The sequence below is a fragment of the Mustela nivalis genome (genome assembly GCF_964662115.1).
Source record: "Mustela nivalis genome assembly, chromosome: 14".
Taxonomy (NCBI): domain Eukaryota; kingdom Metazoa; phylum Chordata; class Mammalia; order Carnivora; family Mustelidae; genus Mustela; species Mustela nivalis.
Genome location: NC_139033.1, coordinates 12,462,983 through 12,474,480, shown reverse-complemented (window position 1 = coordinate 12,474,480; position 11,498 = coordinate 12,462,983). Strand labels below are relative to the sequence as shown.

The 11,498-nt window shown below is 41.1% G+C and overlaps 1 protein-coding gene across 3 annotated transcripts in view; it reads left to right on the top strand.

The window, feature by feature from the left end:
- ANAPC5 (anaphase promoting complex subunit 5) overlaps positions 1–10,758 on the top strand; it is a 43,383-nt gene extending 32,625 nt beyond the window's left edge. For 2 of the 3 annotated variants that reach the window (XM_082698397.1, XM_082698399.1), the window contains 6 exons: positions 973–1,047; positions 3,912–4,033; positions 4,470–4,577; positions 4,661–4,808; positions 9,454–9,616; positions 10,418–10,758. In XM_082698397.1, coding sequence (XP_082554523.1) covers positions 973–1,047; positions 3,912–4,033; positions 4,470–4,577; positions 4,661–4,808; positions 9,454–9,616; positions 10,418–10,629 — 828 coding nt within the window. In that variant the 3' untranslated portion in view covers positions 10,630–10,758. The remainder of the gene's footprint in view (positions 1–972; positions 1,048–3,911; positions 4,034–4,469; positions 4,578–4,660; positions 4,809–9,453; positions 9,617–10,417) is intronic. The other variant, XM_082698398.1, reaches the window with a different exon arrangement.
- Positions 10,759–11,498: the final 740 nt, after the last annotated feature.

Sequence of the window (11,498 nt, the reverse complement as noted above, 5' to 3'; positions counted from 1 at the left end):
TGGCAGTCATGAAAATAATTGGCAAGATTGGTCATTTAAAAATCGTAAGAATAAAAAGATTATTGACCTTTTATTACAATTCATTGTAATTTCCACTTCACTTCAAATAAAAGTTCACTTGCAATCTAATTGAACTTCCATATAGATGGAAGACATTTCACCTAATCAAAGGACTGGGACACATTGAAAAGCTTTTGGAGTCAAGAAACATTCCAATGACATAAGGGTATAAAAAAAGGCATGAACATGTATTCACTTAAAAAACACAAATGACCCAAATACATGAAAGAATTTTCAATCTAGTCATTAAAGAAATTCAAATTAATACAATGAAATTCAATACAATACAATACAAATACAATACAAAGAAGTACAAATACAATAGAAAGTACAAAGAAGTACAAATAAAATACAAAGAAATTCAAATTAATACTAGTTTCACCTGTCACATAGGCAATCCTTAAGTTTGTGGTGGGAGAAAGGCATAGAGAGCTGGTGTGAAAGTTCTTAGCACATTTCTGGAGGGTAATTTAGTAATTTATATCAGAGGGCTTTGGAATGCCAGCATTTGACCAGCCAGTTTTACTTCAGAGGTCTTATCCTGAGGAAATGACTGGACAGGTGGACAGTGTAAAGCTATATGCACCGAGATATTCAATGTTGCGTTCTTGAAATGGATGAAATTAGAAACAACCAAACTATCCCACACTAGGAGGTTATTTTTCTTATTTATTTTGCAGTTTTTTTCCTAGAGTGAACATGCATTACATGTGTAATTAAAAAAAAATTTTAATGAACAAATAAAATATGCTAGAACCTAAAAACAAGACCCCTCGATGTGTGGGAGTCTGTGGCTCGCACCTTCCCGGGTGCAGCATCACGAAAAGGTGAATCACAGTGACAGCCTGTGAGTGGGGTAGCAGGTGCGGTTTCTACCCAGGTGTGCTCACCAGATCATGTGTTTCTGCTTAGGGCTGTTTCGCTGCGGCTTCGGAAGTGTTAAAGCACTTGAAGGAACGATTCCCGCCTAATAGTCAGCATGCCCAGGTAATCTGCCTTTCGCATGGCGTTGGATTTATTTCCGAAGGACTGTTTTTACTGTATTGTTGTCAAAGCAGAATATTTTAGGGTATCTACTCAGTTTCTTGTGTCTTGGTTCCTTTCTTGTGTCCTCTGTGCACTGAGGGGAACATAGGCACATACCAGAATCTCTAAGCTCTGTTCAAGAGGGCAGAGAAATAAACTCTGATAAAAGGTTTAAAGATTTATTTAGGGAACTTTTTTTCCCTGTCTTTATGGTTTTAGCTAGTATTCCTTATATCTCTAACTGTATAGATTGCCCATGTCCACGGACAGTTTGGTGTTGTGTCCCTTACTTGGCAACTCTAATCTTTTCCTCCCAGGATTAAATGACCTTTTGGAAAAATGTTGTCCCCAGAGGGGATTTAATTTTTTAAAGCACTCCCAGGCCCCCTGTTCCTTAGTGCACTGATACCTGTCTCTAATGGGGCTGAGAAAGCTGTTAAACCGGTCCTTTCTTCTTTCCGTTACCAAGTTTAGTCAGCAATGGATTCGAGAATTTGAAACCATAGCAGACCATGGCCTGGGAATCTCCTACTGCTGGTCCCTGAGGCTGCCACTCCCAGGGGCTGTTGGATAGGCTGTGGGTGCCCATCTGCGTGTGAAATGTGCTGGGGTCTCATTGCTGCTTTCAGCAGGCTGTGATCCGAACTCAGAGTACCCAGCAGCAAAGGAGGCACACAAACAAAAGAGAAGATAGGGGAAAGCGGGTGATGTGGGAAGAAAGAAGTGTGGTTCTGTGGCAGTGCTAATGCGACGGAACACTTTTGATTATAGTCCTAGCTGTTTTTTTTGTTTTTGTTTTTGTTTTTAATGACAAATTAATTCACAGTTCACAAAAAAACATATGGCCGGTAGATATATAACAAGATGCTCTTCCTGACTGGCAATCAGGGAAATACAAGTGAAAACAATAATGAAGTATTGCATACCCATCAGATTGGCCAAAGGTAAAACACCTGACAGCGCCAACTGTTGGTGAGGACAAGGGGCCACATGCTTCTGGGAGGGGAGAACAAATGGGCAGGACATTACAATGAAGGGACGTATGTCCTACGACCCCGTTCCCACTGCTTACTGTAGACCTGAGATCAACTCTCTCCCCAGGGGAGATGTATGAAAATGTTGGTTACAGCCTTGCTCAGAAGCGTGAAAAGTTGCTCCTACCTAAATACTCAACAACAGAGAATAGATAAGTTGTCGCTTATTCGTGTAATTGGAAACTATTCATCAGGGCAAAGGGTAAACTAGAGCTACTTGTATAAACACGTGTAAGTCCCAGAAAAATGTTGAGCTTAAAAGCACGTTGTCAAAGGATACATACGGTAGGACAGTATTTACTTTATACAGAATTTAAAATGTATAAGATTGCTCTCTGGGCTTAGACCTATTTGTGGTGACAGGGCTAAATGCACCAAGAAGGCTGGAATCCTCTGTAAATACCAGACCCGTTAGGGTGCCTCCTTCAGGAAAATGATGAACAGGACTGAAATAAGCCAGCACCCCAAGTACACTTGCTCCTTCGGTGGCAAAATCAAGATGAAAAGACTCAGCTTTGGGGATCTGACACTGAGGTTCCTACATGAAAACCACATCCTGGGGCGGGGCGGGGGGCGGTGGCCTGGACCTACAGCACCACTTCTAAAGGAATTGAAAGTGAAACTGGGTAGAAGCTCTACCATTTAAAACACTGCTAGCCTATAATAAATGGTTCATTTATGTAACAAAATTACTTTGACTTGTTGTAAATTAATTAATTAACTAATTAATGTTTTGAGGATTTTATTTATTTATTTGACAGAGAGAAAGAAAGCACAAGCAAGGGGAGCAGCAGGCAGAGGGAGAGGGAGAAGCAGGCTCCCCACAGAGCAGGGGGAGCCCGATGTGGGACTCGATCCCAGAACCCCAGGATGATGACTTGAGCCAAAGGCAGTCGCTTAACCATCTGAGCCACCCAGGCGCCCCTTGTAAATTCATTAACATTCTGTTGCGTTGCATTGACTTAACTTTCTCAAAAGCTCGGAAATCACAAATCCTTCTAATTTTTTTTAATTTATTTTTATTTATTTGTCAGAGAGAGAGAGAGAGAGCGAGCACAGACAGAGTGGCAGGCAGAGGCAGAGGGAGAAGCAGGCTCCCCGCTGAGCATGGAGCCCGATGTGGGACTCGATCCCGGGACACCGGGATCATGACCTGAGCTGAAGGCAGCCACTTAACCAACTGAGCCACCCAGGCGTCCCTAATTTGTTTTTTTTTAAGATTTTATTTATTTATTTGACAGACAAAGATCACAAGTAGGCAGAGAGAGGAGGAAGCAGGCTCCCCGTGGAGCAGAGAGCCTAATGAGGGGCTTGATCCCAGCACCCTGGGATCATGACCTGAGCTGAAGGCAGAGGCTTTAACCCACTGAGCCACCCAGGTGCCCCAAATCCTTCTAATTTTTAATTGGAAAAAATCATACAAGGGTAAGAATATATGCTGTAAAAGTAGAAAAACATGAATGGGAGTTGTAAACATTAAATCAGTTACTTTGGACAAAGAAAGAGGGGAATGGAATTTGCAAAGAACTTCAGTAGTGCGTGATACTGTCTGAGGCAAATAAAGCAAAATTGTTATGATTTGATGAAGTTGGTGATTGGCAGACGTGGTTTTTATTATTCATGCTTTTTCACACCCTTGTAATATTTATAAAATTTTTTTTAAGTCTCAAAAAAATGTGTATGAATTGTAAGGGTATTTGCTAATAAGCAAGCTGAAATATTTTTATATTTTTGTTGAATAATGAGGTGAACACTTGCCATTTTGTTCTTAAATTTTTTTTTTCTTATTAGTTATGGATGCTGTGTGATCAAAAGATACAATTTGACAGAGCAATGAATGATGGCAAATACCATTTGGCCGATTCACTTGTTACAGGAATCACAGCTCTTAATAGCATAGAGGGCGTATACAGGTAAGAGACTTTGAAAACTCCAACCCCAGGATGAAGTAATTCTCAAATGCCTTTATTCTTATTTGTTTAACTAAAATTAATTTATTAACTTTAGTTTAGGAAAAGACTTCTTAACGTATTTATTACCAATTTGTTCTGGGAAATTAGAAAATACAGATGAGTAAAATGGACAAAATAAGTTTCACCCCAAGATAATCACTAGCATGCTGATACAGACAACTTCAGACTTTTGTGTTCTTGTATGTGTGTGGGGGGGTAGGTGTATACACATGTGCTTACACACACACACACTTTTTTTCCTTTTTTCACAAAAATTGTATCAGGCACAGTTCTTCCCCCTGGGAGGTTCACAGTCTAATTGAGGAAATAGAGACTGAGGGGGCGCGACTGCAAAACATCAGCATCACCATTTGTGTTTATTTTGTTTCTGTGTCAGGAAAGCAGTTGTACTACAAGCTCAGAACCAAATGTCAGAGGCGCACAAGCTTTTACAAAAATTGTTGATTCATTGTCAGAAAATCAGGAACACAGAAATGGTGATCAGGTAAGGGAGAGCTCTTGAGCCTCTGCTGTAGGTGGTCCTTTGTGTCGGCCGTTCTCATCCCGTGTCTTCCTCTTTGCGGGCAGCGTCCTGCTGTCTGTGGCAGAGCTGTACTGGCGATCTTCCTCCCCCACCATCGCGCTGCCCGTGCTCCTGCAGGCTCTGGCCCTCTCCAAGGAGTACCGGTTACAGTACTTGGCCTCAGAAACGGTGCTGAACTTGGCTTTTGCTCAGGTAAGCTGATCTCTGTTTTTACAGCACATATTTGTGCTCAAGAACTGGTGAGTCTGTTACTACTTTTTCGTTTTGGAAAGGATAGTAATGAGCTTTGACTTCTTCTTAATATTGAAGTCTGGGAATGGAGTCTCATTGTCAAACCCTCCATGGGAGTCTGAAGCTGCGAACTCCATGGCAAGCTGACCCCTCCCAGCCGCACTGGCGGTGCCGAGCTGTGTATTTAAGAAAGGGGGTGCACCTCTTCTTTGAGGACACTTGTATCATATGAATGATTTAGCTGGCCCAGAGCTATGCTTGGTTAATAAGGGGATAAAGAAGTGAGGAAGTTGTGTGTTCATTGAAAGCTTTTGGAAATCAAATTGTATTTTATGTTTATTTTATTTATTTATTTATTTTTTTAAAGATTTTTATTTATTTATTTGACAGAGAGAGATCACAAGCAGGCAGAGAGGCAGGCAGAGAGAGAGGAGGAAGCAGGCTTCCCACTGAGCAGAGAGCCCGATGCGGGGCTCGATCCCAGGACCCTGGGATCATGACCTGAGCCGAAGGCAGCGGCCCAACCCACTGAGCCACCCAGGCGCCCCTTTCTGTTTATTTTTTATCTCCCCCTGAGGAATGTAAAGGCTGTGAGAAAAGGGCCTTTGTTTTCTCCCTGCTGTGTCTTCCGGTACATAGTAAAACGTGCACATAGTAGGTTTTTTTGTTTTGTTTTGTTTTGTTTTTAAAGATTTTATTTATCTGACAGAGATCACAAGTAGGCAGAGAGGCAGATAGAGAGGAGGAAGCGGGCTCGCGCTGAGCAGAGAGCCCAATGTGGGGCTCAATCCCAGGACCCTGAGACCACGACCTGAACTGAAGGCAGAAGCTTAACCCACTGAGCCACCCAGGCGCCCAGGATTTTAATAAATATTTAGTGAGTGCATGCATTTTGAACTCACTGGTGCTAGAGGCATTTAATAAAGCAGAGATTCCCATGCTCACTTCAGTAGCACATATACTAAAGCAGAGATTCCCCAAACTATGCATTAAAATCAATTGGGAAGATTTTAAAAATATCTACGCATTTGGCCTTGCCGCAGATGCATGCAGTCAGTATCTGTATGGAAGGAGCACAGAAATCTAATGTTTTCCTTTCCAGCTTCTCTAGTGATTTTTTTCTTTTTTCTTTTTTTAAAGATTTTATTTATTTATTTATTTGACAGAGATTGAGGACAAGCAGGGGTAGTGGGATAGGGAGAAGCAGGCTCCGTGCTGAGCAGGGATCCCAGGACTCTGGGATCATGACCTGAGCCGGAGGCAGAGGCCTTATCCCAGGCGCCCCATCTTTTCCCTTTCTTGATCATGACCTTTGATGCACTGAGGTTTTTAATTTCTATGAAATCCATTTCATCCTTTTTTTCTTTTGTAGCTTATGCTTTTGGTATTCTACTTAAGAAACTGTTGCTTAATCCAAGTTCATGAAGATTTATACCTATATTTCCTTCTAAGGATCTTAATAGTCTTAGGTCTTACATTTAGGTCTTTGATCCATTTTGAGTTAATTTTTATATATTGTATGAGGAGGAGTCCAGCTTTATTCTTTCACATATCCCCATGTCCTAGCACCACTTGTGAGGCGAACGTGATAACCACTACACTACGGAAACGCTGTGTCCTAGCACCACTTGTTGAAAAGGCTGTTCTTTTCCCATTGAATGGTCTTGGTACCTTGTCAAAAATATTGATCATGGACATTGAGTTTATTTCTGCATTCGCAATTCTGTTCCATTGTTCTATATTCTGTCCTTATGCCTGTACTGTTTTGATTACTGACCTTTGTATTAAATTTAAAATCAGAAAGTAAGAGGGGCTTGTGGATGGTGCAGTTGGTTTCTGTTCAGGGGGTGATCTTAGAGTTGTGAGATCGAGCCCTGCATTGAGACTTTCCCTTCCCTCCCCACCTCCCTCTCATGCTTTCTCTCTCTCTCTTTAAAGTTAATCAATCAGGGGCGCCTGGGTGGCTCAGTGGGTTAAGCCGCTGCCTTCAGCTCAGGTCAGGATCTCAGGGTCCTGGGATCGAGTCCCACATCGGGCTCTCTGCTCATCAGGGACTCTTTCTCTGCCTGCCTCTCTGTCTGCTTGTGATCTCTCTCTCTGTCAAATAAATAAAATCTTTAAAAAAAAAAAAGTTAATCAATCAAATCAAGAAGTAAGAGGCCTCCAACTTTGTTCTTTTTCAAAATTATTTTAGCTATTGTTGTTCCTTTGCAGTTCCCTATGAATTTTAGAATAACTTGTCCATTTCAGCAAAAATGGCATTTGGAATTTTGATAAAGATTTCGTTAAATCTGTAGATGCATTTGGAGAGTGTTGCCATCTTCACAATATTAAGTCTTCCAGTCCCTTAACAAGATATCTTTTATTTAGATCTTCTATAATTTCTTTAACAGTGTCCTCTAATTTTCAGTGCACAATTCTTAGAATTTCTTAGTTAAACTTACTCCTAAGTATTTTATTCTTTTTGATGCTATCATAAATGGAATTTAGAAAACTAATTTCATAGGGCCTGGGTGTCTCAGCTGGTTAAGTGTTTGACTCTTGGTTTCGGCCCAGGTAATGATTTTGAGGTCTGGGAACTGGGCCCTTTGTTGGGCTCTGTGCTCAGCGCGGAGTCTGCTTGTTCCTCTCCCTTTGCTCCTTCCTTGTCTTGAATAAATAAAGTATTTTTTAAAACTTTTAAAAATTTAATTTCATGTTTGGATCTTTTATTGCTAATGTATATTGATCTTGTATCCTGCAACTTTGCTGAACTTGTTTAATACCTGTTATAGGTTTTTAAGAATTCCTTAGAGTTTTCTATATATAAGATCAGCTCATCTGCAAATACAGAGTGTTACTTTCATTCCAATTTCATTTCTTGTTCTTGCCTAATTGCCCTGTGCAGAACTTCCAGATCAGTGCTGAATAGAAGTGGCAAGGGTTTACATCCTGTTTTTGCTCCTGATTTTAGGGGGATGATTTCAGTCTTTCATTGTTAAACATGGTGTTAGCTGTGGGTTTTTCACTGGTGCATCAGAATTAGGTTGAGGAAGTTCCCTTCTACTCCTGAATGGTGTTGGGTTTTTGTGAAATGTTTTTTGTCTCTCTCTCTCTCTTTTTTTTTTTTTTAAGATTTTATTTATTTCTTTGTCAGAGAGAGAGAGCGCGTGCACACAAACGGGGAAAGGCATGCAGAGGGAGAAGCAGGTTTTCCAGGATTATGACCTGAACCAAAGGCAGATTTAACCGAGTCACCCAGGTGTCCCTGTTTTTTCTTTTTCAATTGAGTAGATTGTGTTTTCTACCCCCCTTTATTCTATTCTTTTAAAAAGATTTTATTTATTTGTTTGATAGAGGGAGACACAGCGAGAGAGGGAGCACAAGCAGGGGGAGTGGGAGAGGGGGGGCAGTCAGGGAACCTGATGCTTGATCCTAGGACCCTGGGATCATGACCTGAGCCAAAGGCAGATGCTTAACGACTGAATGCTTATCTTCTGTCTGGTTGTTCTCTCCCTTAGTGAAAGTGGAGTACTGGAACTATTATTGTTAAACTAATTTTTCCTTCAGTTCTATCATTTTTTGCTTTATATATTTTGGGGTTCCATTGTTTGGTATATATGTGGTTATAATTGTATCTTATTGATAAATTGACTCATTATCAGTGTGTAATGTCTTTTAGCTTTGTAACAGTTTTTTTTTTTTTTTTTAAGATTTTATTTATTTATTTTAGAGAGAGTGCAAGGGCATAAGCAGGGATGGGTAGAGGGGGACAGAGAAAGAATCTGAAACAGACTCTGCACTGAGCGTGGAGCCCAATGTGGGGCTTGATCCTGCAACTGTGAGATCATGACCTGAGCCAAAACCAAGAGTCAGATGCTTAACCAGTTGAGCCACCCAGGTGCCCCTTTTGTAACAGTTTTTGATTTAAAGTCTATTTTATCTGATATAAGAATAGTCATTCCAGCTCTCTTTTGGTTACTGTTTGCATGGAATATCTTTTCTTTGTCTTTTTACTTTCAGCCTATTTGTGTCTTTAACCAGAGTATCCTTGTAGATAGCATATAGTTGGATCATGTTTCTTTCAAATCTATTGTGCTGATCTCTGCCATGTAATTGAATAATTTAATTCATTTATATTTAATGTAATTATGGATTTGAAAGACTTCTGTTTTGTTCTTTTTTTTCTATACGTCTTACATCTTTTTGTTCATCAGTTCCTCCATCACTGTTTCTTTTGTATTAAATGGATGTTTCTTGTTTTATTTTACTATATACTTTTGAGTTATTTTCTTAATGGTTCCCCTTCTTTGAATGATTCTTACACAGCAAGAATGATGTTCTGACCCTTTGGAATCACCAATCTAGATATTGATTCTGAATCTTTTTTGTAAAGGCAAAAACCTTTCTATAGTGTGAATAACTTCTACCTACTGGAGCCATCATAATATCAAATCAGATTGACTCACATTGTATTCTAGGAGTGTGGTGCATATTAAATGTAGTACATGTCAAGGAGAGCATAAGCCAGACATGGCCCTTCAGGAGAGAAGAGCCAGAAATGAAGCCTTTTCTGTCATGGGCAGTGGATGTGGATTTGTATAGTACCACAGTATTTCTTTTTCAGCTCATTCTTGGAATCCCAGAACAGGCCTTAAGTCTTCTCCACATGGCCATTGAGCCCATCCTGGCTGACGGGGCAGTGCTGGACAAAGGCCGTGCCATGTTCTTGGTGGCCAAGTGCCAGGTGGCTTCAGCAGCTTCTTATGATCCACCGAAGAAAGCAGAAGGTAGGGAGCCACTCAGAGATTGCTAGGCAATACCAATGTGGGAAAAAAATTAAATTTAGGATCCAGAAGAAGAAAGACATTAAATTTGGGACAGTATTTAAGTTCTCAAATATATGTTAAAATTTCATGCTGTATTTAAAGTACTTTGCCATGTTTGCTTGGCATGAAATTTAAGGGCAAGTGAAATCATTATTTTAACCAAAGACCTTTTTAAAAACCTCATCCTAGTGTATTTTTTTTTCTTCTTGAAGAGTAGAATTACAAAACTATTTGGTACATGTTAAATCAATAAAAGTAGATGTTAAGTTTTTTTGTTTTTTTTAAGATTTTATTTATTTATTTGACAGACAGAGATCACAAACAGGCAGAGAGGCAGGCAGAGAGAGGAGGAAGCAGGCTTCCCACTGAGCAGAGTGCCCGATGCGGGGCTTGATCCCAGGACCCTGAGATCATGACCTGAGCCGAAGACAGCAGCTTAATCCACTGAGCCACCCAGGCGCCCAGATGTTATGTTTTGAAAATGATGTGTATGGGGCGCCTGGGTGGCTCAGTGGATTAAGCTGCTGTCTTCGGCTCAGGTCATGATCTCAGGGTCCTGGGATCAAGCCCCGCATCAGGCTCTCTTCTCAACAGGGAGCCTGCTTCCCCTTCTCTCTCTGCGTAACTCTCTGCCTACTTGTGATCTCTCTCCGTCAAATAAATGAATAAAATCTTTAAAAAAAAAAAAAAAAAGAAAGAAAAAGAAAATGATGTGTAGACTGTTGAGTTAAACATGTGTGGTGTTTTCCCACTTTCCCTCAGCTCTGGAGGCAGCCATCGAGAATCTCAATGAAGCCAAGAACTATTTTGCAAAGGTCGACTGCAAAGAGCAAATCAGAGATGTTGTTTACTTCCAGGCCAGACTCTACCACACACTGGGGAAGACCCAGGAGAGGAACCGGTGTGCGATGCTCTTCCGGCAGCTGCATCAGGAGCTGCCTTCTCACGGGGTGCCCTTGATAAATCATCTGTAGTCTCACAGAGCCGAGCCGCCATAAAGGCTAGAAGGTTTTGGACTTGTTTACATGTTTACATCCCTCCCTCCATGTAGATGATGGACTTGATGTCTGTCTGATCAATAAACTGCGTTCTGTTTAGTCTTACTTTGTTGCTGGAGTATACGTATTTGTTTTTTCCCTCCTTTTTTTTTTTTTCTTCAGGTTTTTATTTAGGGACACCTGGATGGCTCAGTTGGTTAAGCGTCTGCCTTTGGGTCAGGTCATGATCCCAGAGTCCTAGGATTGAGCCCCGCATCGGGCTCCCGGCTTCTCTCTCTTCCTCTCCCCTTGCTTGTGCATTCTCTCTCGCACACTCTCTCTCTGTCAAATAAATAAATAAAATCTTGACAGAGAGAGAGTGAGCAAGAGAGAGACAACACAAGTGGGGAGGGGAGAGGAAGACTCCCCACTGAGCAAGGAGCCCGACATGGGGCTCCATCCCAGGATTTCGGGATCCTGATGCAAGCCAAAGGCAGACGCTTAACCACCTGAGCCACCCCAGCAGCCCCACCCTTCTCTTTTTGAGAGCAAAAGATACCAACTGTTTCTGATAAACAGCTGTTTCATTATTAAGTTAGTGCAAATGTTAAGGATGATGTTCTCTCTGAGCAAAGCTGCCAGTGTCTTATTAGAATCTGTGCGTACTCTCCATCACATGAATTCATTTAGCATCGGTGCTCAGACATAAGCTCTTTTGGGTATTGGTAGATCTCTCTAGTGGGTCAGTACAAACAAATATATATACATATATTTGTTTATTTGACAGAGAGCACAAGCAGGGGGAAAGAAAGACGGAGAAGCAGGTAGATGCAGGGCTTGATCCTGGAACCCTGGGATCCTGACCT